The 27,911-nt window shown below is 51.5% G+C and overlaps 1 protein-coding gene across 2 annotated transcripts; it reads left to right on the forward strand.

Annotated features, from left to right (window-relative positions):
• Window positions 1–826: 826 nt before the first annotated feature.
• On the forward strand, window positions 827–27,283 carry LOC139266948 (netrin-G1-like). Of its 2 annotated transcripts, XM_070884585.1 has the most exons (8): window positions 827–1,069; window positions 14,359–15,002; window positions 16,918–17,094; window positions 17,660–17,671; window positions 18,282–18,295; window positions 22,820–22,987; window positions 24,967–25,101; window positions 27,054–27,283. In XM_070884585.1, the coding sequence occupies exons 1-8, from the start codon at window positions 827–829 to the stop codon at window positions 27,281–27,283; spliced, it is 1,623 nt and encodes a 540-aa protein (XP_070740686.1). The 2 variants fall into 2 exon arrangements, with proteins under 2 accessions (XP_070740686.1, XP_070740687.1); XM_070884586.1 differs by lacking the exons at window positions 17,660–17,671; window positions 18,282–18,295 and adding an exon at window positions 18,188–18,207.
• Window positions 27,284–27,911: the final 628 nt, after the last annotated feature.

Here is a 27,911-nt window from a genome sequence, read left to right on the forward strand (position 1 = left end):
AGGTGGAGTTGGAGGGTGGGGGTCGAAGGTCAGGAGCAGCACCTGTTCCGAAATGCATTGATTTTATTTCTCTCCTCACAGGGAACTGATGGCAGAAGGAAGAGATGATCGATGGGAAACAGACTCTGGTCAGGAGATAATCATCACATTGGGTCCCAATACTGACTGATCAGCCTATCAGAGCATCTGTCTGATACAGCGGGCAGCTGGGGGGAAAACAGCTGTAATCCCAATACCCAGAACATCTGTACCAACACTGGGAAAACAGCTGTAATCCCAACACCCAGAACATCTGTACCAACACTGGGAAAACAGCTGGAATCCGACCACATGGAACATCTGTACCGACACTGGGAAACAGCTGGGATCCCAACACCTGGAACATCTGTACCAACACTGGGAAACAGCTGGGATCCCAACACCTGGAACATCTGTACCAACACTGGGAAAACAGCTGGAATCCGACCACATGGAACATTTGTACAACACTGGGAAAACAGTTGGAATCCTGACACCTGGAACATCTGCATCAACACCGGGAAAATAGCTGAAAGCTCAACACCTAAAAGATCTTCACCAACACTGGGAAAACAGCTGGAATCCCGACACCTGGAACACCGGCACCAACAGTGGGAAAACAGCTGGAATCCCGACACCTGGAACACCGGCACCAACACTGGGAAAACATCCGCAATCCCAACACCTGTAACATTTGCACGCACCGAGATCGCCCCTCTGTGAGCACGTCTAGTCGGAGCGGGGACTCACTGAATCATCCACAGACGGACTGAGATGGCCCCTCTCTGAGCGCGGTCCAGTCGGAGCGATGCGTCTGTCCAGTTTGTTGCCCCTTCAGGCCCTTTGGGCAGCCCTGTCTCTCGCCGCGCAGCACTTCCCGTCCTGGGGTCACTACGACCTGTGTAAGGCCCAGCTTCACTGGGACCAGGCGATGAGTTGGGATTACATGGCCTGCCAGCCCGAGGCCGCCCTGCTCACCAGGTCACTGAAGGTCAGCTTGGATCCCTCCGACAGTACGTGTGGAGAGACCCCCGAGATGTACTGCACGCTGGTGAGTAGAAGCCTTTCTGAGACAGCCTCTGTTGTGTGTCGCGCTGTGAATGGACGCTCACTGAACGGCCTTTATCAAAGTGAATTCCATCCAAACTCCTACATTTGCTTCATTAACAGAGGCATCGAGTGCAAAAGCAAGGGCGTCATGGTGAACCTTTATATATCATTGGTTAGGCCCCAGCTGGAGTATTGTGTCCAATTCTGGGCACCACACTTTAGGAAGGATGACAAGGCCTTGGAGAGGGTGCAGAGGAGATTTACTGGAATGTTTCCAGGGATGAGGGACTTCAGTTATGTGAAGAGACTGGAGAAGCTGGGATTGTTCTCCTCAGAGCAGAGAAGGTTAAGGGGAGATTTGATGAGGTGTTTAAAATCATGAAGGATTTTGAAAGAGTAAATAAGGAGACACTGTTTCATGTGGCAGGAGAGCCAGTAACCAGAGGACACAGATTTCAGATAATTGGCAAAAAAGCCAAGGGGGGAGATGAGGAGAATGTTTTAATGCAGCGAGTTTTTATGATCAGGAATGTGCTGCCTGAAAGGGAGGTGGAAGGAGATTCAAGAATAACATTCAAAAGGGAATTGGATAAATACTGGGAAAGGAGAAATGTACAGGGCTATGGGGAAGGAGTAGGAGAGTGGGACTAACTGGACAGCTCTGAGCCAGTGGCAGAGACAGACGATATCACGGAGGTGAAAGTAGGCGGGCTTGGTGAAGGAGGAGATATGGGGATGGAATAACAATCTGATAAGTTGCATTTCGTGGAACTGTGAGGAGATGTAAAACTGCTGGGCTGAACAGGAAAGGTCAGGACACGAAAACCACAAAACTCGCTGCTTCCCAGTGACTCACCATAAGGGGTGGCAGTGTTTGTAAAATTAGACACGGTAATAGATGTGAGGAGGGAGTTCGAATGTTTATAAACACTCTCTGGAGCTCCTGACCCCTGTGTCTGACCCCTGCCCAATATCTCCAGTGGGGAATATGTCCCATTGTGTCTGAGCCCTGCCCAATATCCCCAGTGTGGAATATGTCCCATTGTGTCTGAGCCCTGCCCAATATCTCCAGTGGGGAATATGTCCCATTGTGTCTGAGCCCTGCCCAATATCCCCAGTGGGGAATATGTTCCATTGTGTCTGAGCCCTGCCCAATATCCCCAGTGTGGAATATGTCCCATTGTGTCTGAGCCCTGCCCATTATCTCCAGTGTGGAATATGTCCCATTGTGCCTGAGCCCTGCCCAATATCCCCAGTGAGGAATATGTCCTTGAGATGTAAATTCAAGCCTGTTTCTAAATATTAATGATGCTCTTGTTGAGTGAATCATCTCCTCAGGATAATTGGTTCCTACATCATTGTTCGAGGGGAAACGCCTGGTTTAATAATCAGCCGTACGTTTCAGCAATAATTGAAAATGTATAATTTATTGCAGAACATGCAGTTCATCAGAGGGCATTATTCTCCAGCTCAATTAGTAATCTGTTGTAAAAATACTACGAGTCTTTGAGGTAAATCTTCCATCTGTCCCATATCCCACTGTGGGAGCTGTGTGTGAAACAGGGCCCGGACCCAGTGAGACCACACTAGATGTTACTGTCTCAGTTTTACATCTCAGGACGCCCCAAAGTGCTTCACAGACAATGAAGGACTTTTTGAAATCGCAATCATTTTTCTTTCACCGATAAAAACGCGGCTGAATTTATCGGCCGTTATCTCATAGTTTGCATTTTTTAATATGTAACAGTTTTTGACAGGTGTACTCGCTCCTTCTTTCCCGATGTGTCCCGACTCCTGAACTTGTGTTCCCTGATTGTGTGTTGACTGTGAGTGAGACGGAAAGACTCCAGGGTGAGAATGTATTCAGACTGTGGCTGTAACCTTGGTGCAAAGACACGAATTCCTGATCATAAACTGTTGTGATCGAATGTACCGGGGCACGGTGGTGCAGGGCTTCTGTGATTGGACCAGTAATCCACAGAACCGCACTTCCAATCCCTCCATGGGCTTTGAGACTGGGCAGAGGGAGATACTGCCGGTCCTGCTGGGAGACTCAGTCCCAGGCACATCCTTCAGTTTTTTATTTGTTCCTGGGATGTGGGCGTCGCTGGCAAGGCCGGCATTTATTGCCCATCCCTAATTGCCCTTGCGAAGGTGGTGATGAGCCATCTTCTTGAACCGCTGCAGTCCGTGTGGTGAAGGTACTCCCACAGTGCTGTTAGGGAGGGAGTTCAGGATTTTGACCCAGTGACAATGAAGGAACATTGAATATATTTCCCAATCAGGATGCGGTGTAACTTGGAGGGGAACGTGGAGATGGTGGTGTTCCCATGGAGGCCATGGGTTTGTGAGGTGCTGCCGAAGAAGTCTTGGTGAGTTGCTGCAGTGCATCTTGTAGATGGTAAACATTGCAGCCACGGTACACCGGTGGTGGAGGGAGAGAATGTTTAAGGTGGTGGATGGGCTGCTTTGTCCGGGATGGTGTGAAGCTTCTTGCGTATTGTTGGAGCTGCAGTCATCCAGGCAATTGGAGAGTATTCCATCACCCGCCTGACTTGTGCCTTGTAGGTGGTGGAAAGGCTTTGGGGAGTCAGGATGTGAGACACTCGCCGCAGAATACTCGCCTCTGACCTGCTCTTGTACCACAGTATTTATGTGGCTGGTCCAGTTAAGTTTCTGGTCAATGGTGATCCCCAGGATGCTGATAGTGGGGGATCCAACAATGGTAACGCCGTTGAATGTCATGGAGAGGTAGTTGGACTCTGGCTTATTGGAGATGATCATTGCCTTCCAGTTGTGGACCACAAATGTTACTTGCCACTTCGGTGTTGCTGGACTGGGAAACAACGTCGGTGAGTGAGCACAGGGGCGATGAGGGAACAGGACTTGTGTGTGTTAGGATACGGGCAGCACAGGTTTGGATGAGCTGAAATTTACGGAGAGTGGAAGATGGGAGTCCGGCCAGGAGAACATTGGAATGGTCGAGTCTGGAGGGAACAAAGTATGGGTGAGGGTTTCAGCAGCAGATGCGATGAGACTGGGGCAGAGACGGGCGATGTTACCGAGGTGGAAATAGGTGGTCTTGGTAAAGGAGCGGATACGATTGTTTGTTTTAGTTCTTCTCGAGCAAAAGGCACCAGTTAATGCTCATCGATCTCCGTGTCGGAAATAGAATCTCCCGCTGGTCTGTAATCCCCAATTTAATTCATCTCTGGCACCAGCTCAAAGTATTCGCCTCCAATTCCACTTCAGTGCTGATTTGTTCATTGATTTGAGTGTTTCTCGTGCTGCAAAGCAAAACTCACAATGTCTGAGCACAAACCGAGGGAGAGGCACATCTGGAATACTGCGGGCAGAGTGGGCTCCTCATTGTAGCGGAGAGATGGGACATGGGGCACAGGGACACAGTGCGACCGGGGGTGAGGGGAGAGAGAGATGGGACATGGGGCGCAGGGACACAGTGTGACCGGGGGTGAGGGGAGAGAGAGATGGGACACGGGACACAGTGACACAGTGTGACCAGGGGTGAGGGGAGAGAGAGATGGGACATGGGGCACAGGGACACAGTGTGACCGGGGGTGAGGGGAGAGAGAGATGGGACACGGGACACAGTGACACAGTGTGACCAGGGGTGAGGGGGTGAGGGACTGTGTTATGAGGTTAGCTCGAACAGTCGAATTAAAGGGAGAATCGTCACCACTTCTGTAGAAACACAGTCTGTGCCTTGCTCGGGTAAAAGTCTGACAGCTAATTATTTCTGAATGCGATCACCAATTCTGGCAATCCCAGCGAGTGGTGACAGCTGGTGAATGTTAACGTGGAGTTTCTGGGTAATTTCTGTAAGCTGAGTTTGAACTGATTGTAAACTGGTGCCTGGAGATTGTGTCTGATCAATGTGATTTTAGTGCCCAAAAAAAAAAACCAAAAAAAAGAAAAACACAAAAAAAAACACAAAAAAGAAAAAAAAGGGCCTTGTAAATGTCTGGTGTGTCATCCAGGTCGGGTGGCACGGTTTAATGTTTTATGTTTTTCAGATAAACTCCAAAAAGAGTTTCCTCTCGGGATTGTTAACATCTGTATCCGTTCCCCTGCCAGCTGCTCACACAATCTCACAGCACAGCAGGATGCTATTGGCCCATTGTGCCTGAGCCGGCTCGTTGAGAGAACGATCCAATTAGTCCCACTCCCTGCTCTTTCCCCATAGCTTTGCAAATTTATCCTTTTTCTCAAATTTATCAAGTATATTTTTCCCTGTTTTAAGGGAGTTTAGTTGAAGCAGGTTCAAACAGCTCCTCAAAGAGTGGGTACAGGCACGATGGGCCGAATGGCCTTCTGTGCTGTGAGATTCTGTGATATTTCCCCTGTTTTAAGGGAGTTTATTTTCAGCAGATGCGAGCAGCAGATGGGATTTCAGTCAGAACGAGCCAAACATTCTCTTTGTAATATCGCAGTCCATTCTATTGGGTCTGGGACTAAACCTTTAATACTCAGACGGGAAATTGAGGGTTTGGGAGAGGCCTACAGGAAGTGGATTAAACCTGAGGCCATAGACTTTATCCCCATGAATCCTCCCCCTGCCCAATATCTCACTCACTGCCCACTTTCCCCAGTAAACCGGCTGCCTATTAAACTTTCCCAGTCTCTTGATTCCTGGATCAGAGCTCCCTCACTGCGCTGCTCTCTGACAATGTTCCACTCACTTTAGCAGCTCAGACAGGAGAATGTTTGAAGAATGATTTACTGTTGTTGTGGCACTGACTGACTGACCCCTGACCCTGTCTATAAGGACCGATCGACACAGGCCGGTCAATAATGTGGGATGACACCACAGCTGGTTGAAGATTTGCTGCAGATTCTCAATCTTTCCCCAGTCTGGTTTCTTTCTCTGAAACCTCCCTCTGGTCTTCTCATTGCTGAAATGTTTAGACACAAACACCAGGTGCAGAGTTCTGGGTTTCATTAACTTGAACAAACATTCATTTCTGCTGGCTCACGTTCTTTATAATTAAATTCCAAAGTGTAGAATCCCATCGAGCTCCCTGGCAAGATGTTGACTTAAAACCGCCGTTCCTTTATTAAATTAATTCTGGGGATTTGGGCATCGCTGATACGGCCGGCATTTATTGCCCATCCCCAGGTGCCCTGAGAAGGTGGGGGTGGGCCGCCTTCTTGATCCGCTGGAAGCGGGTTTGATACAAACTGAGTGTCTCGCTCGGCCACTTCAGAGGGTCATTAATAGTCAACCACGTTGGTGTGGGCCTGGAGTCACATATAGGCCCGGGCAGGTTACAGAGGCAGGTTTCCTTCCCTAAAGGACATTACTGAACCAGTTGGATTTCACGGCAATCTCCCTGAGCTGTGGGCCGTGGGGGGATGGACCCTCTCCCTGACCCACTGTGGGCCGTGGGGAGAGGACACTCTCCCTGACCCACTGTGGGCCGTGGGGAGAGGAACCTCTCCCTGACCCACTGTGGGCCGTGGGGAGAGGAACCTCTCCCTGACCCACTGTGGGCCGTGGGGAGAGGAACCTCTCCCTGACCCACTGTGGGCCGTGGGGAGAGGAACCTCTCCCTGACCCACTGTGGGCCGTGGGGAGAGGAACCTCTCCCTGACCCATTGTGGGCCGTGGGGAGATGGACCCTCTCCCTGACCCACTGTGGGCCGTGGGGAGAGGACCCTCTCCCTGACCCACTGTGTGCCGTGGGGAGAGGACCCTCTCCCTGACCCACTGTGGGCCGTGGGGAGATGGACCCTCTCCCTGACCCACTGTGGGCCATGGGGAGAGGACCCTCTCCCTGAGCTGTGGGCCGTGGGGAGAGGACCCTCTCCCTGACCCACTGTGGGCCGTGGGGAGATGGACCCTCTCCCTGACCCACTGTGGGCCGTGGGGAGATGGACCCTCTCCCTGACCCACTGTGGGCCGTGGGGAGAGGACTCTCTCCCTGACCCACTGTGGGCCGTGGGGAAAGAACCCTCTCCCTGACCCAATGTGGGCCGTGGGGAGAGGACCCTCTCCCTGACCCGCACTGTGGGCCGTGGGGAGATGGACCCTCTCCCTGATCCACTGTGGGCCATGGGGAGAGGACCCTCTCCCTGACCCACTGTGGGCTGTGGGGAGATGGACCCTCTCCCTGACCCACTGTGGGCCGTGGGGAGATGGATGATACCAGAAATGAGAGGGTATACATATTAGGAAAGGATGACCAGGCTGGGTCACTTTTCTCTTGAAAGGAGAATGCTGAGGGGTGATCTAATGAAGATCTTTGAAATTATGAAAGGTTTTGATAGAAACATAGAAACATAGAAAATAGGTGCAGGAGTAGGCTATTCGGCCCTTCGAGCCTGCACTGCCATTCAATGAGTTCATGGCTGAACATGCAACTTCAGTACCCCATTCCTGCTTTCTTGCCATACCCCTTGATCCCTCTAGTAGTAAGGACTTCATCTAACTCCTTTTTGAATATATTTAGTGAATTGGCCTCAACATCTTTCTGTGGTTGAGAATTCCACAGGTTCACCACTCTCTGGGTGAAGAAGTTTCTCCTCATCTCGGTCCTAAATGGCTTACCTCTTATCCTTCGACTGTGACCCCTGGTTCTGGACTTCCCCAACATTGGGAACATTCTTCCTGCATCTAACCTGTCTAAACCCATCAGAATTTTAAACGTTTCTATGAGGTCCCCTCTCATTCTTCTGAACTCCAGTGAATACAAGCCCAGTTGATCCAGTCTTTCTTGATAGGTCAGTCCCCGCCATCCCGGGAATCAGTCTGGTGAACCTTCGCTGCACTCCCTCAATAGCAAGAATGTCCTTCCTCAAGTTAGGAGACCAAAACTGTGCACAATACTCTAGGTGTGGCCTCACCAAGGCCCTGTACAACTGTAGCAACACCTCCCTGCCCCTGTACTCAAATCTCCTCGCTATGCAGGCCAACATGCCATTTGCTTTCTTATCCGTACCTGCGTACCTGCATGCCAACCTTGATAGAGTTGATACAGAGAAAACCAAGAAATCCAATAGGGAATTCAGAAGAAACGTCTGTACCCAAAGAGTGGTGAGAATGCGGAACGCGCTACCACAGGGAGTGGTTAAAGCAAATAGTGTAGATGCATTAAGAGATGCTAGACAAGCGTATGAGGGAGACGGGAATAGAGGGTTGTGGATAGATTTAGATGAGGAAAGACGGGAGGAGGCTCGAGTGGAGCAGAAACACCAGCATGGACTGGTTGGGCCGAATGGCCTGTTTCCCTGCCGTATATTCTATGTAATCCTATATGTAATCCTATATGTAATCTGACGTAATCTTTCAGCTCAGTACTGGCCCACTAAATGCTGTTAACTGAGCAACTCTGCTCAAACATTAACTCCAACAAAGGGCCTGATTATTGGGTGATGGGAAGTGACAGCAATCTGCGGGATTACACTTTATGGAGCCACTAACTTCTGTGCTCAATAATACACTAATTAACATCATTAACCAGGGGACTGAACCGTGCTGATAGCGAGTGGTTTAGTTAGTGATAACGACAGGCTCTTCGTCACACCACACAGTGTAAATCCGAGACAGCAACACTTAAAGCCTGAAATAAATGTCAAGGAATGAGTGGATTTGTAGAAGGAACAATGATTCATAAGATGCTCCGTTTATGCTCCAGTGTTGCAGGAGCAGTTTCTGTAATACATAATCCTTATATTGAAGTATCTTCCCTTCCTGCGTTGATGCAGCCACACACAGCAGGAGCCCGTTGTGTCTCTCTCTCCCTGTGCTGTATGGTGAGGTTTAATTCTTCTCTTCTTCTTAGGCAGTCCCCCGGAGTTGAGGATGACTTGCTTCCACATTAAAATGAGTTCTCAGGTGACTGATGAGACCAATGTGGGATCCACAGTCTCTGTCACAGGTGGGGTAGATGGTGGTTAGAGGGACGGCTGGGTGGGGTGCTTGGGTTGTCGTACGCACCTTCTGCTGTTTGTACTTGGCTTCCGCATCCTCCCAGCAAAGAGACTCGATGTGTTCGTCGCCTTCTCGGATGCTTCTCCTCCATTTTGAGCGGTCTTGATCCAAAGATCCAAGATGCGGCCACTCACAACATCATCGAGCAGACAATAGGGGTGCTCAAGCAGCTTTTCCGAAGCCTGGACCACTCTGGAGGCAGCCTTCAATACTTCCCTCAACAGGTGTCGCTATTCATTGTGGTGTGCTGCATGTTGCACAACTTGGCCATCATGAGGGCCCAGGCCTTACCAGTGGGGAGTGCAGCCCCAACTCAGGAGGAGGAGAAAGAGGAACAGGAGCCTGGCGAGGCCCCGACTGGCCAGCCAGAGGAGGAGGTGCAGCAGCCACGGAGGAGACACCGTGGCACTGCTCCCGATACAAGGGCCACATGTCAGCGGCTCATCATACATCGGTTCTCCAACAACACATCACAACCCCTGACCAGCAACTAATAAACATTTAACAACGGCCCCTTGAAACACCATAACACACAATCAACCTCAACAATATCTGTACACAGGCCCCTGCCATTTGTCATTCCACAACAGTATCCATGTGCCATATTAGGCACATACACTTACAACAATAGCAGGCCTCAAAAACTGCAACCAGATCGTGACAAACATATTTACAGGATGAGGCCATCAGTCCATTGTGGCCAAAGTTTTTATTGAGACTAGCTCTGGCATTTGCTACCCCTTACCTTAACCCCCTCCCACACCTCCTGCTCCTCCTCAATGTTGCCTCAGTGCCTGCAGCAAGGCTGCTTGAGGGCTGCTGTGTGTTTAACACAGACACTACAGATGGCCGAGTAGGATACATTGGACCAGCTCTGGGCCTGGAAGGCCCGGCTGCAGACTGCACCACCTCAGCATCGGCGGCAGCAGTCTAGGTTGGCTGGTGTGTAGACCGCGGCAGGTGCAAAGGCAGAGTGGCAGCGGTGGGAGCCAGAATGCTGTCATCTTGTGCAAAGACAACACGTTCCATTTCCCACGGCCCACTGCCACTCCCCCAGGGCGGAGCCTCAACATCTGGAGCAATATGTGGGAGCGCAGATTACTGGCCTGCTTCGGCACCGTTACCTCCCCGTTGGACTGTGGGGAACAGAGAGGATGGCAGCAGTCAGTGTTTGCATGGCATCACTCTGTGACTGACTCAGGACAGCCTGAGTCTCAAATGCAGCATTCTGAGAGTTGTTGCCACAATCATTGACAGTATCACATCACAAAGGCCTTGCGTGGCTTGGGCCTGTGATGCGATAGCTGCTGCCACGTCAACCATGGCACGCGCTCTCCCCTCTGCAACTCCACTGTCGCTGGTTGAGTCCATCTCCCTCTGTAAATGGGCAAGGATGGGTTCATTGAACTGCTGAGAGGCAGGGACAATGCTTGAGGCGGTCTCCCCCAACCTCAGGGCAAGTGTATCCATGCTCTGCGGGACCTTCTCCAATACACCCATTGGCTCGCAGTGCATTTGCATGGACTCTCTGGACATAGCCTCCAAGTCCAGGTCCACGTCTGACTGTCTCTGAGCAGGATTGATGGGTCGACTCACTGTCCGGGGAGATGGCCCCCGAGCTTCCCCTCGCTCTGGGCGCTGCTACAGGCTACTGGATTCAGGAGCCTCAGGCTCTTCAAAGCCCAGGAATGTTGGCTCTTCCACCAAGGTGGTGTCCCCACTCGGTGCAACTGATGAGGGTCCCTCATAGGCACCACACTTTCCTCACCTTCCTCATCATCTTCCCCGTCAGTCGAAGTGGACGGCGTTTGCTGTCAAGGGTCAAGGATCTCACAGAAATGCCAAAGGGCATTCACATACCGTCACGGTCCACAGGGGGCACTGCTACTCCGGCCACTACCGCACCAACTGGTGTGCCCATGGGGATGGACACTCGCTCCTCCATGTCACTGAGGGCTTCTATGTCAGGCTCCCCTCCACCGGTGCACTGCTGCTCTCTCCTGTTTGAGCTAGTTTCACCTGCAGTAAGAAGCACAAGAAGGTGTGAGTGAGTGTGCAGCTCATCGTGTGCCACATGTGTCTTCCATAGTTGAATAGTTGCTGCTGTGTGGATGTGTGTAAACGTGCATTTGAATCTGCGTGGCTGCTCACAGTGCATGTGTGAACGGTGGGATGAGGTGAGAAGGACCTCAGATTAGGGATGAGGCTGAAGTCTTGTGAAAGGGTAGTGTGAGGAGGGGTGAGGCTGAGTAGGGAACCAGAAGGTGAGTGAGGTTTGGATGGGCCGGGCATGGCTGGTGACCTGAGCCTGAACATTTATGGTGCCTTCACCAACAAAGACCACGGCCTGGGACACACAGTGACGGAGCAGTCGGAGGTCAGTTGTAGCGCTGGGGCATGGTGCTGTTAATTATGTCCCGAGGACACGGCAATTCAGGAGCACGTCACATCTGCACCGTTCCTTTATTCATTACACAGCTTTAGGATTGTGGTACTAATGTTACCCCATTCCTTCTACATCGAGTATTAAAAATAACCAATCCAATATGCGGCTTTAGTCACTGCCTTTAGTCGATGCTGTGACGGTTGTAGATTCATTAATTTCTATGATCTCTGTATATTGCCGCGCTCTCCATCTTTATCACACACATTAGTTTTATTGATTGCTGCAACAGCCACTTGCTGGGGATGAGGATGTTACAGGTGAGCTGTCTGATTATTTGGAAAAGGATGTCGGGCTGATTCTGTGTTGCCGATGTCAGGTAGAGTCGCAGTGTGTCCGATCCACAGGATGCACTGCAGCAACTCGCCAAGGCTTCTTCAGCAGCACCTCCCAAACCCGCCACCTCCAGCATCTAGAAGGATGAGGGCAGCAGATGCCTGGGAACACCATCACCTCCAAGTTCCCCTCGAGTCACACAGTGTCCCGACTGAGAATCACAGCATCATAGAATGATACAGCACAGAAGGAGTCCATTCGGCCCATCGTGCCTGTGTCGGCTCTTTGAAAGTGTTACCCAATTAACCCCACTCCCCGCTCTTTCCCCACAGCCCTGTAAATCTTTCCCCTACAGGTATTTCTCCAATTCCCGATTGAATCTGCTGCCATCGCCCTTTCAGGCAGCGCATTCCAGATCACAACATGTGGAGCTGCCACTGTGTCCATCGCTGCTTCACCGCGGAAGGTCAATGACCTGAAGTGACCCCGAGGGAGCCCTGCCACCTCCGACTGCTCCCTCACAAACCAGCCTGAGGTAAAGCATCATTAGGCCCACAGGCTGGGCGAGGGTCCGACACACAGAGCCCAGGGGTAAGGCCTGAGCACAAATAAGGGATTGTTTTAACAATAGACGATAAAAAGACAAGTTCCCGTCAATCATTCCGCTCACAAAACTCTCGTCGTTTCTCTCTCTCTCTCTAACCCAAACAGACAGCTGCAGTGAGACTCATTTCCCATCTCTGAAGGTCAGAGGTCGGAGATTCTTTCACTGAACATGAACTTTGGAAAATCTAAACAAAGAAAACGTCCAAAATGTCGTCATGTCAGAAATCTGTCCAAATATCAGCTCCCTGGTCTCTTTACAGTCCATTTTATTTTGCTCATAACGATTCCCAAGAATGATTGGGAAACTGAGAGGATCTAATTTTGGGGAAAGGCTGAACAGGCTGGGGCTTGTTCCTGGTCCCAGGGATGGGGGTTTCAGTTCCAGGGAGAGACTGGAGAAGCTGGGATTGTTCTCCTTACAGCAGAGAAGGTTAAGGGGAGATTTAATACAGGTGTTCATGGTCATGAGGGGTTTAGACAGAGTAGATAGAGAGAAACTGTTCCCATTGACGGAAGGCTCGAGAACCAGAGGACACATATTTAAGGTGATTGACAAAAGAACCAAAGGCGACATGAGGAAAATTGTTTTTGCGCAGTGAGTGGTTAGGATCTGGAATGCACTGCCTGAAAGGGTGGTGGAGGCAGAGCCCAGCGGGAGAATTGTGTCTAATTCTGGGCACCACACTTTAGGAAGGATGTCAAGGCCTTGGAGAAGGAGCAGACGAGATTTACTGGAATGGTCCCAGGGATGAGGGACTTCAGTTATGTGGAGACTCTGGAGAAACTGCGATTTTCTCCTCAGAGCAGAAAAGGTGAAGGGGAGATTTAATACAGGTGTTCAAAATCATGAAGGGTTTTTGATTGAGTCAATAAGGAGACACTGTTTCCAGTGGCAGGAGGGTCGGTAACCAGAGGGCACAGATTGAAGGTGATTGGTGAAAGTACCAGAGGGGAGATGAGGAGATCCCACTTTCTACCTTCTGACATTCTGAATAGCTGCCCTTTACCCCTACTCTCTGCTTTATGTCCTGAAGCCAGCGAGCTATCCATTCTGCTACTGGCTCCCTGACTCTGCATTCTCTGACCTTATTCATTAGTCTATTATGTGGTCCCTTATCGAAGCTCTTTTGGAAATCTGGATAAATTATATCTACTGCATTACCCTTGTCTGCTCTCTCTGTTACCTCTTCAGAGAATGCAATGAGGTTGGTCAAGCAAGACTTTCCCTTTTGAACTCCATGCTGACTATTCATTATTATACTTTTGCTCTCTAAATGTTCTTCTATATTCTCCTTTAGTAAGGATTCCATTATTTCTCCTACCACCGATATTAAGTTGACAGGTTTACAGTTCTCTGGACATGTTCTATCTCCCTTCTTAAATATAAGTATTACGTTAGCTATCTTCCAGTCCTCGGGTATGACACCTTTTTCTAACTAATTAATAAATATGTGCCTCTGCTATTTCTTCCCCAGATTCATTTAAAAAGCACAAAGTGTTCCGTCCAGACCTGTGGTTTTATTTAACCCGTGCTGTACCTATCCTGGGAGTGTTTGATTGGACAGTGTAGAGGGAGCTTTACTCTGTATCTAACCTGTACTGTACCTGCCCTGGGAATGTTTGATGGGACAGTGTAGAGGGAGCTTTACTCTGTATCAAACCTGTACTGTACCTGCCCTGGGAGTGTTTGATGGGACAGTGCAGAGCTTTATTCTGTCTCTAACCCGTGTTGTACCTGCCCTGGGAGTGTTTGATGGGACAGTGTAGAGGGAGCTTTACTCTGTATCTAACCCGTGCTGTACCTGTCCTGGGAGTGTTTGATGGGACAGTGCAGAGCTTTATTCTGTCTCTAACCCGTGTTGTACCTGCCCTGGGAGTGTTTGATGGGACAGTGTAGAGGGAGCTTTACTCTGTATCTAACCCGTGCTGTACCTGCCCTGGGAGTGTTTGATGGGACAGTGTAGAGGGAGCTTTACTCTGTATCTAACCCATGTTGTTCCGTCTCTGTTTCCAGGAGAACCCGTACATGTGCAACAACGAGTGTGATGCTCACACGCGCGAGCTCGCACACCCGCCCGAGCTGATGCTGGATGACGAGGGGCGGATTCCCAACACCTTTTGGCAAAGCGTCTCCTGGAGGAGTTTCCCCGAGCCCCTCCTGATCAACATCACTCTGTCCTGGGGCAAGACCATTGAGCTGACCGAGGACATAGTCATCACCTTCGAGTCGGGCCGGCCGGAGCAGATGGTCCTGGAGAAGTCTCTGGACCACGGCCGGACGTGGCAACCCTACCAGTTCTACGCGGCCGACTGCCTCACCTCCTTCGGGATGGAGCCGAGAAGCGCCCGGGATCTGAGCCCGGCCTCGATGCTGGACATCATCTGCACGGAGGAGTATTCCAGGGGCTACGTGTGGAAGGTGGACAAGATGGTCCGCTTCGAGATCCAGGAGCGTTTTGCCCTGTTCGGGGGGCCCCGTCTCCAGGACATGGCCTCGCTGTACGGCCAGCTGGACACCACCAAGGAGCTGAGGGACTTCTTCACCCTGACCGACCTGCGGGTCAGGCTGCTCCGGCCGGCCACTGGGGCCACCAGTGTTAACCAGCACAACCTCTCCAAATACTTCTACGCCATCTCCAACCTGGACATTCGTGGCCGGTGAGAGCTCCTTGCCCCTTCTGGCCAGAGTCGCAGACCCCACACTTCACACCCGGGGGGTGCCGTGTCAGGCCAACATCTGGGGCACTCACAGGAACAACATCTGGGGCAATCACACGGCCACGTTCTGGGGGCACTCACAGGGACAACATCTGGGGGCACTCACACGGCCAACATCTGGGGTACTCACAGGGACAACATCTGGGGGCACTCACATGGCCAACATCTGGGGCACTCAGGACCAACATCTGGGGGTAACTCACAGGGACTACATCTGGGGTTAACTCATTGGGACAACATCTGGGGGGGCACTTACAGGGCCAACATCTGGGGCATTCATGGTCACCATCTGGGGGTAACTCACGCGACCAACATCTGGGAGGGCACTCACAGGGTCAACATCTGGGGGAGCTCAGTGTCAACATCTGGGGGCACTGTATCAGAACCAACATGTGGGAGCATTCGCAGGGCCACCATCTGGGGGATAGTCTATCAACTTGGTGATACTCCATCAGGGCAAATATCTGGTGTTCCCTATCAGAGCTTACATCTGGGATACTTTATCAGGGATAACATCTGGCATGGCACTCTTATCAGTTCTCATCTGGAGGGCACTATATCGGAGTTAACATCTGACACACAATCTCAATGAACACCTGAAGTGCAGTCCATCAGGGCCAACATCTAATTACGAGGAGCGATTACACAAACTAGGGTTCCTTCGTGTTGGATCTATATTCAGTCTGGGTTGGTGAGTTCCCATTTTCACATTACACAATCTCCAGGGCTCGGAGCCATTCCCTCATTATTCCACACTCAGCTTCTGGGAGGCTTGATCCAGCTTTTAGCCGAGGACAATCTTCAGACACTAATTGGAGAACAGGAGCAGTAAAATGTTTACACTGCCGTTAATGTGACTCCAAGGAACTGTCTGGGTATCTGCTTAGTTCAGCAAACAGTGCCCAGAACTGACAATTTGCTGAATGTGCAACGTACAATCTGCGGATTGTGAAGCTTCACCCTCGCAGTGAGTTAAACAGCGGCTCGATGCTGTTAGCACAGAGTCACCGAGACCAGCGTTCTCACGCTTCATGGCACAGAGACCGTCACAGCACTTTGGGCCTTTTCAAATCGCATTTACTGAACCACAACAACAACAAAATCTCATCCTTGTCTAAAAATCCCTCCATGGCCTCTCCCCCTCCCTATCTCTGTAACAACCTCCCACCCTACAGCCCTCCGAGATCTCTGCTCTCCTCCAACACCAGGAACAGCCCTCCGAGATCTCTGCTCTCCTCCACCACAGGCCTCTTGTCCATCCCCCACTCCCTTCGCCCCACCATTGGTGGCCATGCCTTCAGCTGCCTGGGCCCTGAGCTCTAGAATTCCCTCCCTGAACATCTCCCTCTCTACCTCTCTCTCCTCCTTTAAGACGCTCCTAAAACCGACCTCTTAGACTAAGCTTTTGGTCACCTGTCCAAATATCTCCTTTTGTCGCTCGTGTCAGTTTATCTGATTTATGCTCCTGTGAAGCACCTTGGGACGTTTTACTAGTTAAAGGCGCTTTATAAATGCAAGTTGTTGTTGCAGTTGCAGGTGCTGTTGTAAAGAAATAACTTGTGAGAGGCACTCTATAAATGCAAGCTCTTCCTTTGAGGGGCCTGGAAGGCTGGAGCTGATCAGAAACTCTCTCCTAACGTGTTCTTGTTGCTGCCCAGAATCTGATCGTCAATCAGCGGAAACACACCCAGAAACTGACCCGCCGCCTGGGTTGAAAGGCAATAAGTGGGAGAAAAATGTTGCTGTTTGCAGAGCGAAGCTGGGAAAGGGAGAGCGGACTCGCGGAGCGGCCAGTCCCCAGTCTAACCCGGCTGCTCAGCTTATTTGAAACCAGCTTGCTGTTGTTTTTTGCCAGGTGTAAGTGCAATCTTCACGCCAACAACTGTATCTGGGAGAAGAGGAAGCTGAGTTGCGAGTGTGAGCACAACACGACGGGGCCGGACTGCGGGAGATGCAAGAAAGGCTTTCAAGGCCGAGCGTGGAGAGCGGGCTCGTACCTCCCAATCCCCAAAGGGACGGCCAATGTCTGTGAGTAACCAGAGCTGCTCCGGCCCGGCCCAGTGCCGGCACCAGATTCCCTTCACATTTCATTCTCAGCCCAACTCCCGGCAATGTACCGACTCCAAAATACAACCCACCCATCTTTGTCATTGTGTTCATGTGGGAACAGAGACTCACAGCGGGAGATTGGACAGAGCCAGGGACAGAGATAGGGTCCGTGCCCACAGCTCCACACTGAGAGGGGCGGGGGAGGCGGGGTGGGGAGAGAGAGAGGGAGAGGGGAGAGAGGAAGAGGGGAGAGAGAGAGAGCAGGGCAGAGGGAGGGAGCGAAAAAGGGGGGAGAGAAAGAGAGACGGAGGGAGAGAGAGAGGGGTGTGTAGACAGAGAAAGAGAGAAATAAAGAATGAAAGAGAACAAACAAAAAGTGAGAAAGTGGGAAACAGAGAAATAGAGAATGTGAGAAAGAGGGAGAGAGAGAAGCAGAGTAAGTAACTGAGAATGAGAGATGGAAAGTAAGGGAGAAGAAAAGAGAGAGAAAAGGAAAGTGAGAAAGAGAATGGAAGAAATCTAGAAAAGGAAATAAAAATGAAAGAAAGATTATCCAATTAGTCCCACTCCCCGCTCTTTCCCCATGGACCTGCAAATGTTGCCTTTTCAAGTATTTATCCTACTCCCTTTTGAAAGTTATGATTGAATCTGCTCCCACCGCCCTTTCAGGCAGCGCATCCAGACCACAACAACTCGCTGCGTAAAAATAATCCTCATCTCCCTCTGGGTCTTTGGCCAATCACCTTCAATCTGTGTCCTTGGGTTCCCCACCCTCCTGCCCCTGCAAACAGTTTCTCCTTATTCACTCCATCAAAACCCTTCCTCATTTTGAAGCCCTCTATCAATGTAATGTCGGGGTCAGTGAGCGAGGGGGATCGCTGGCATTATGTAGAGGGTGAGGTTGTAATAGCAGGGGTTGAATTTGCTGAAACCTCACTCCGGACACCCACACATACAGAGCCAGCAGTGAGGTGCAGACTGATGTGAGAATGGAATGTTCACAGCTGGGTGAACATCTGGGGAACAGCTGGGGAGGGTGAGAGGAGAATAAGCCTCTGTGTAATCAATATCTGAAGCAGATCAGGAAGTGAAGGTTGTGAGGGACATCTGTGGCCTGCTGTGTGTGGAATGTCCCGAGATCAATATCCAGATAGTGAGCTGACTGGGCAGTGGGGGAGGGGTGTGTGTGACCACTGATGGCCTTACGTATTAACCCTGCGTACTTACACACTAATCGCACGTAGTGGGAGCGTCCCCATGTACTACCTTCCGGGAGCACTTTTGCAACTCCACCTGGTCTCACACAGGGCTGGTGTGAGCTCTCAGAGGATGCAGCACGCCAATCCCCCATCAGTTCCTTGTTCGTGAGTTTGAGTGACGTCGATCTGATGAACACTCCGTGTGATGGGTTGTGGTAATGTGTTTATCGATAAAGATTGTTAATCAGACGTCTCTATAATTCTGTTTCCGTTTCCCTCTCCAGGCCTCCCTGACCCCGTGGCGAGTGGCCGTAAGTAGGACCTATGCTCTCTGACCTGTGACCTGCTGACCCAGAGCCCATTTCTGTATCGGGAATGATCCGCTTCCCTCAAACCTCCCTCATCACTCACTGAGCGAGGAACAGGTGTAGGTGTGAGCAGAGGCCGAGTGTGAGCGGGGGCTGGGTATGAGCAGGGGCTGAGTGTGAGCAGGTGAAGGTGTGAACAGGTGAAGGTGTGAGGAGGTGTATGTGTGAGCAGGGCTGGGATCAGGAGTCTGCTTGTCCGTGCATCTATGGAGTAAAGTATAATCTCCTCGAGCGGTGCAGCAGATATGAAGCAGGGAAGATGTAATATATATGACCCACATCTCAGCTGAGATGAAAATGCTTCTTAACACTGTCTCAGTGAGAATGTTCAGTGAGAAGTGGAGGGAAGATTTGTAGAAAGCCATATGGTGGCTGAGGCCGAGATCAATGGGGACCTGTTGTAATCCCGTTATCCCAGATACAGGAATGGGAACTGGGTGAGTGTCTCGGCCTCAATCTGTTCCCCTTTGTTCCTGGATCTTACATCAACTTGTTCCCATTTATTTAACCCTTCGCATGCTGCCCATGTCATTCCAAACCATCCGCCATATCGCAACCCCGAACCAACACCCAGACTGACCGGGAGCAGAGTGACCATAACTCCCCATACTGACTGGGAGTGAACATAACTCCCCACACTGACCGGGAGTGACCATAACTCCCCACACTGACCGGGAGTGACCATAACTCTCCACACTGACCGGGAGTGACCATAACTCCCCACACTGACTGGGAGTGACCATAACTCCCACACTGACCAGGAGCAGAGTGACCATAACACCCCACACTGACCGGGAGCAACCATAACTCCCCACACTGAAAGGGAGTGACCATAACTCTCCACACTGACCGGAAGTGACCATAACCCACCACACTGACCGGGAGTGACCATAACCCACCACACTGACCGGGAGTGACCATAACCCACCACACTGACCGGGAGTGACCATAACTCTCCACACTGACCGAGAGTGACCATAACTCTCCACACTGACCAGGAGTGACCATAACCCACCACACTGACCGGGAGTGACCATAACTCTCCACACTGACCGGGAGTGACCATAACTCCCCACACTGACCGGGAGTGACCATAACTCTCCACACTGACCGGGAGTGACCATAACTCCCCACACTGACCGGGAGTGACCATAACCCACCACAGTGACCGGGAGTGACCATAACTTCCCACACTGACCGGGAGTGACCATAACCCACCACACTGACCGGGAGTGACCATAACTCTCCACACTGACCGGGAGTGACCATAACTCTCCACACTGACCGGGAGTGACCATAACCCACCACACTGACCGAGAGTGACCATAACTCTCCACACTGACCGGGAATGACCATAACTCCCCACACTGACCGGGAGTGACCATAACTCTCCATACTGACCTGGAGTGACCATAACTCTCCACACTGACCGGGAGTGACCATAACTCCCCACACTGCCGGGAGTGACCATAACCCACCACACTGACCGGGAGTGACCATAACTCCCCACACTGACCGGGAGTGACCATAACTCCCCACACTGACCAGGAGTGACCATAACTCTCCACACTGACCGGGAGTGACCATAACTCCCCACACTGACCAGGAGTGACCATAACTCTCCACACTGACCGGGAGTGACCATAACTCTCCACACTGACCGGGAGTGACCATAACCCACCACACTGACCGGGAGTGACCATAACTCCCCACACTGACCGGGAGTGACCATAACTCCCCACACTGGCCGGGAGTGACCATAACTCCCCACACTGACCGGGTGTGACCATAACCCACCACACTGACCGGGAGTGACCATAACTCTCCACAATGACCAGGAGTGACCATAACTCCCCACACTGACCAAGAGTGACCATAACTCCCCACACTGACCGGGAGTGAGCATAACTCTCCACACTGACCGGGAGTGACCATAACCCACCACACTGACCGAGACTGGGGGTCTATGAAACGTTACACTTTGACATAGAAACATATAAAATTCTGACGGGGTTAGACAGGTTAGATGCAGGAAGAATGTTCCCAATGTTGGGGAAGTCCAGAACCAGGGGTCACAGTCTAAGGATAAGGGGTAAGCCATTTAGGACCGAGATGCGGAGGAACTTCTTCACCCAGAGAGTGGTGAACCTGTGGAATTCCATACCACAGAAAGTTGTTGAGGCCAATTCACTAAATATATTCAAAAAGGAGTTAGATGAGGTCCTTACTGCTAGGGGGATCAAGGGGTATGGCGAGAAAGCAGGAATGGGGTACTGAAGTTGAATGTTCAGCCATGAACTCATTGAATGGCGGTGCAGGCTAGAAGGGCCGAATGGCCTACTCCTGCACCTATTTTCTATGTTTCTATGTTTCTATGACCCCAAACCTGCTCCTTTCCTGCCCAGGTACAGCCAGAACCGATACTCAAAACCTTAATCACCGACACAAACTGAACTAAAGACAAACTAGTTCCAATGTCTGGCGATGAATCTCCATTTTCTGCTGAATTATTGAGTGAGTTGTGGCTGGATTCAGTTACACTGAATAATAACAGGGAGACTCCATCACATCCGGCATTACACAGTTTGCCTTTCAAACCCTCAACCCACTCGAATGTACCGAAATCCCACAATAACAGCCTGTCACGGCCTCACCCCATTTAATCATCTCTCCGCGGACCAGATTCCCACTAATTATCCATCGATCCACTTCGAGCGACAGCCCGGGCAGTGAGTAGACCCGGGGGAGTGATTGATTGATCCGACATTGGTTCCCGGTCCAGCAACGCCTCCAATTTATAATTCTCATCCTCGCGTTCAAATCCCTCCGTGGCCCCACCCCTTCCTATCTCAGTCAACCCTTCCCACCCTACACCCCTCCCTCTCAGTAAACACTCCCACCCTGCAGCCCTCCCTATCTCAATAAATCCCTCTCACCCTACACCCCTCCCTATCTCTATAACCTCCCTCCAGCCCTACACCCCTCCCTATCTAGTAACCCCCTCCCACCCTACAACCCTCCCTATCTCTATAACCCCCTCCCACCCTACAACCCTCCCTATCTCTGTAACCTCCTCCATCCCTACCGCCTTCCCAAGCCTCCAGCTGCCTGGGCCCGAAGCTCTGGAATTCCCTCCCTAAACCTCTCCACACCACCTCTCTCTGCTCCTTTAAGAATCTCCTTAAAACCTATCACTTTGACCGAGCTTTTGGTCACCTGTCCTAATATCTCCTCCCGAGTCTCGGTGTGAGTTTCTGTCTGATTGGCGGTGTAGCGGAGATGGAAATGTCTGTTTGCTTGTCTCTCGGACACTCCTGCCATCCCGGACAGTGTCCACTCGATGTGTGTGCACACAGTACAGATGTTCTCCAGCTGGGATTAATAATTGCTGATTTCTCCTGACACATGCAGCTGACCCAAAGCTCGGTCGCACACGGCCAAGAATCTCATCACTAGAGGTCACGACCCCAGAGCAAGGTAGGAACTCTCAAACACCGCGACTGGCTCAGAGCACAGCAGAAAGCAAGGATTTGCATTTATATATTGTTCCTTCAGGACAGCCCCTCCGGCAGGGCAGTAATCCCTCAGTACTGCCCCTCAAACAGTGCAGTACTCCCTCAGTTCTGCCCCTCTGGCAGTGCAGCATTCCCTTAGTACAGCCCCCCCCACAGTGCAGCACTCCTTCAGTACTGCCCCTCCAACAGTGCAGTGCTCCCTCGGAACTGCCCCTCCGACACTGCAGCGCTCCCTCAGTACTGCACTGGGAGCGTCAGTCTGGATTATGGGCTCAAATCTCTGGAATGGGACTTGAACCGATGACCTTCGGACTCAGAGGCACGCGTGCTGCCAACTGAACCACTGTTGAAAGGCCCCTAACTTGGCAGTGCTGTGTAAAACCCGGCACAGACTCTATAAACCTGGGATTGGGACCATCCATTGCCATCTGCCTGATTCAATGCAAACCGTAACTAGCCAGGAGTCTGATGTTTTCCCCTCACTGCTAAAAGCCTCAGTGTTCCCTCCCTCCCTCCCTCCCATTCCAGCCATTTCCTCCCCACCTCTCATTCCTGCAGCATGTGACCCTCTCACAGTCTGCAAACTGTCTGTGTCCCGTCTACACTCTCTGTCTTTTCCCTGCAAGCCTGCGAATGCTTCGGCCATTCGAACCGGTGCAGTTACCTCGAGCTGCTCACCACCACCATTTGCGTGAGCTGTAAGCACAACACTAGAGGCCGACACTGCCAGTTATGTCGGCTGGGCTACCACCGAAACCCTTCAGCACAGCTGGACCACCACAACGTTTGCCTAGGTCAGTTCCTGTTACAATCTCTGCTCTCTCCTTTCACCCTTCTGCTTTCAGCCCAAAACAAGATAAAGAAACAAAGAAAATACCTTCGATAGGGCTGAGCAAAGCGCGTCGGAAATCAGCTCCTCTTTCCCCAGTGACCAGCCTCAATCCAACCTTTCCCCAGTGACTAGACCCTGACCCAACCTTTCCCCAGTGACCAGCCTCAATCCAACCTTTCCCCAGTGACTAGACCCCGACCCAACCTTTCCCCAGTGACTAGACCCCAACCCAACCTATCCCCAGCGACTAGACCCCGACCCAATCTTTCCCTAGTGACCAGCCTCAATCCAACCTTTCCCCAGCGACCAGGCCCCAACCCAATCTTTCCCCAGTGACTAGACCCCAACCCAACCTTTCCCCAGCGACTAGGCCCCGACCCAACCTTTCCCCAGTGACTAGGCCCCAACCCAACCTTTCCCCAGTGTCTAGGCCCCAACCCAACCTTTCCCCAGTGACTAGGCCCCAACCCAACCTTTCCCCAGTGACTAGGCCCCAACCCAACCTTTCCCCAGTGACCAGGCCCCAACCCAACCTTTCCCCAGTGACTAGGCCCCAACCCAACCTTTGCCCAGCGACCAGGCCCCGACCCAACCTTTCTCCAGTAACCAGGCCCCGACCCAACCTTTCTCCAGCGACCAGGCCCCGACCCAACCTTTCCCCAGTGACTAGGCCCCAACCCAACCTTTCCCCAGTGACTCGGCCCTGAACCAACCTTTTCCCAGCAACTCGGCCTCAACCCACCCTTTCCCCAGCAATGAGGCCCTGATCCAACCCATCAATGAGGGTTTGGTGTAGGCTTTCCCTAGCGATGAGGCCTGGCCAAGGCTTTCCGTAGCGATGAGGCCTGTCCCAGGCTTTGTTGAGTTATAGCGAAAGCTCTGTGTTTTGACGATATACTTATCGTCTCCCTGTCTCCATTGTTTTTCAGGAATTTGTATGTTGTTTGTACTCTCAGTAAACGACCATCCTGCATTGTAGCAGCGTCGCTTCCCTCTGCTCAATGTTACCCCTCCCCCCCAGTGTCCACCAACAATCCTCTCTCTCCATTTCCTCATCTCCTCCCATTCTCCACACACACAATTACACAGAATGTGCAGCACTGAAACAGGCCATTCGGCCCAACCGCTCCATGCCGGTGTTTATGCTCCACACGAGCCTCCTTCCACACCTCTTCATCTCACCCAATCAGCATATCCTTCTATTCCTTTTGCCCTCATGTGTTTATCTCGCTTCCCCTTAAATGCATCGATACTATTCGCCTCAATCACTCCCTGTGGTAGTGAGTTCCATTCTCTGGATAAAGAAGTTTCTCCTCCATTCCCTATCGGATTTATTAGTGACTAGCTTATATTTTTGACCCAAGTTTTTGACTCCCTACAAGTGGAATCATCTTCTCTACGTCCACCCTATCAAACCTCTTCACAATTTTAAAGACCTCGATCAGGTCACCCCTCAGTCTTCTCTTTCCCAGCAAAGAGCCCCAGCCTGGTCAGCCTTTCCTGATAGGTACAACATCTCAGTTCTGGTATCATCCTTGTAAATCTACTTTGTACCTTCTCCAGTGCCTCTATGTCCTTTTTATAATACGGAGACCAGAACTGTGCACAGTGCTCCAAGTGCGGTCTAACCAAGGTTCGATACAAGTTTAACATCACTTCTGTGCTTGTGCATTCTATCCTCTATTGATGAACCTGGCTTGTTTTTTCTGGCCTTGTTAACCTGCGTTAATTCTGTGCAGTTGCCCCAGGGAGTGGAACACGGGCCGTGTGCAGTCAGTGTGTGGAGGATTGAAGCTGTTTGTAAAGTGTTGGAGACTTGTTTCACCCCCACAGTCTGAGCCTCCCTTGTCCCGGCTCGCACTCATTCCTGTCGCTGAGATTGTGTCGTTGTGTTTATTGGGAACAGCCGTGTGCAGTGTGTGTGTTGTCTTGTTTCTGCAGACTGTGAGTGTCACCCTGATGGCTCGCTCCACCATCGCTGTAATGACACGGAATATTGTGACTGTAAGGAGGGGGCGACAGGGCCCAAGTGTGACAGGTGCCTGCCTGGATACTACTGGCACAGGGGCTGTCGAGGTAAGTAACCGTTCCAGCACCAGCCCCTCCCCTCACTCCGCCCCGGCTTCTGGGTGTCAGGGTCAGCAGAGTATCCGATAGCAGAGGTAACGTGGGGGGAAACACAGAGGCTTTTAGTGAGTGAATCCCCCTGGACTCTCCCATCACCTGCCACACAATTAGTGGCACAGCTCCTCGCAAAGGGAGGCCTGGAGTTCAGTGAGGGCGGGTCATAGAATCAGACAGCACAGAAGGAGGCCATTCGGCCCATCGGGCCTGTGCTGGCTCTTTGAAAGAGCGATCCAATTACTCCCACTCCCTGCTCTTTCCCAATAGACCTGCACATCTTTCCTTTTCAAATATTTATCCAATTCCCTTTTGAAAGTTACGATTGAATCTGCTCTCACCGCCCTTTCAGGCAGCGCATTCCAGATCACAACAACTCGCTGCATAAATAAACTCTTCCCATCTCCCCTCTGGTCCTTTGCCAGTTACCTTCAACCTGTGACCTCTGGTCCCTGACCCTCCTGCTCCTGGAAACATCTTCTACTTATTTACTCGATCAAAAACCTTTCACAATTGTGAACACCACTATTAAATCTCCCTTTAACCTTCTCTGCTCGAAGGAGAAGAATCCCAGCTTTTCCAGTCTCTCCACATAACTGAAGTCCCACATCCCCAGTATCATTCCTGTAAATCTTCTCTGCTCCCTCTCTAAGGCCTTGACATCCTTCCTAATGTGCCCAGAATTAGACAGAATAATTGGACACAGAATTTAATCCTCAGTCTCTGCCTCAATATTTAATCCCATCCTAACTTGCACCAAGTCCCGTTCACCCATCCCCCCTGTGCTCGCTGATCCTCATTGGCTCCCAGTCTGGCAATACCTCAAATTTAAAATTATCATGTTTGTGTTCAAATCCTTCCATGGCCTCATACCTACCTATCTCTGTAACCTCCCTCCAGCCCTACACCCCTCCCTATCTCTGTAACCCCCTCCAGCCCGACACCCCTCCCTATCTCTGTAACCTGCTCCAACCCTACACCCCTCCCTATCTCTGTAACCCCCCCTCCAGCTCTACACCCCTCCCGATCTCTGTAACCTCCTCCAGCCCTACATCCCTCCCTATCTCTGTAATCCCCTCCAGCCCTACACCCCTCCCTATCTCTGTAACCCCCTCCAGCCCCACATCCTTCCCTATCTCTGTAACCCCCTCCAGCCCTACACCCCTCCCTATTTCTGTAACCTCCTCCAGCCCGACACCCTTCCCTATCTCTGTAACCCCTTGCAGCCCTACACCCCTCCCTATCTCTGTAACCTGCTCCAGCCCTACACCCCTCCCTATCTCTGTAACCCCCTCCAGCTCTACACCCCTCCCTATCTCTGTTACCTCCTCCAGCCCTACACCCCTCCCTATCTCTGTAACCCCCTCCAGCCCTACATCCCTCCCTATCTCTGTAACCCCCTCCAGCCTTACACCCCTCCCTATCTCTGTAACCCCCTCCAGCCCTACACCCCTCCCTATCTCTGTAACCCCCTCCAGCCCTACACCCCTCCCTATCTCTATAACCCCTCCAGCTGCATAACCCTCCACGATCTCTGTGCTCCTCCAGTTCTGGCCTCTTGCATATCCCCGACTCTAATCACTCAACCATTGGGGGCCATGCCTTCAGCTGCCTGGGCCCGAAGCTCCGGATTTCACTCCCTAAATCTCTCCACCTCTCGCTCCTCCTATACGACAATCCTTAAACCCGACTTCTTGGGCCAAGCTTTTGGTCCCCTGTCCTAATATCTCCTTTTGTGTCTCGGTGTTAAATTTTGTCTGATAACCTGTGAAGCACCTTGGGACGTTTTAGTACATTTAAGATGCTATATAAATGCAAGTTGTTGTAAAAGTGAGAGAGAGTTGGAACAATCTGTAACGTGGGAGAGTTTCTATGACCTGACCTTTCTTTTCTCTGACCTCTTGCAGCGGGCGTGTGCGATAACTTTCTGACGCGGTGTGAGAACGGAGGAGTTTGTGAGGACAATGGGAGGTGTGTGTGCCCCACTCCCTACACCGGGCTCCTGTGTGAGAAAGGCCAGTGTGGGGAGGAAGTGGGAGGGTGTGTCTCCCAATCCCCGCGGGACCCCACCTTACACCGGGTGCTGCTGTCGCTGACTGCGCTGCTAACCACCGCTAACGGCCGCCCGCCGCTCTGACCGGCTTCCAGCGCCATGGCCGCTCACGGGAAGGTGCGAAGAGCGCAGGAGAATCCAGCGTTTACTGCGTCGCCGGTAAAACACGCTCCCCTCCCCCGCTCCCACCCCTGGGAAAGGCAAAGTGGAACCGAGGCCGGAGCCCACCCAGCCCGACTGGATGTGAGAGGCCGGAAGGAATGGGCAGTCAGTGGGGACTGGACTCTCGGACTCCCCGCGGGGCCCAGGCAGCTGCTAATATTCATTCTGTAATCGCCAGCCGCTCGGCCCATGTCCAGCTTTGGGACAAAGAAAGAAAGAAAGGACTTGCATTTCTACATCGCCTTTCACCCTCTCAGGATGGCCCAAAGCACCTAACAGACAATGAAGGACTTTCTCAACAAACAGCAATGTGATAATGACCAGACAACCTGTTTTCGTGATGTTGGTCAAGGGATAAATATTGGCCAGGACACCGGGGATAATTCACCCGCTCTTCTTCAAAATCTTGAAATGGGATATTTTACACCCACCTGAGAGGGCAGACGGAGCCTCTGTTTAATGTTTCATCCTAAAGATGGTACCTCCGATAGTGCAGCACTCACTCATACTTGTTAATGTTTTGTCTATAATGCACTTATAAATGACTCCA

Source organism: Pristiophorus japonicus, chromosome 7, assembly GCF_044704955.1.
Source record: "Pristiophorus japonicus isolate sPriJap1 chromosome 7, sPriJap1.hap1, whole genome shotgun sequence".
Taxonomy (NCBI): domain Eukaryota; kingdom Metazoa; phylum Chordata; class Chondrichthyes; family Pristiophoridae; genus Pristiophorus; species Pristiophorus japonicus.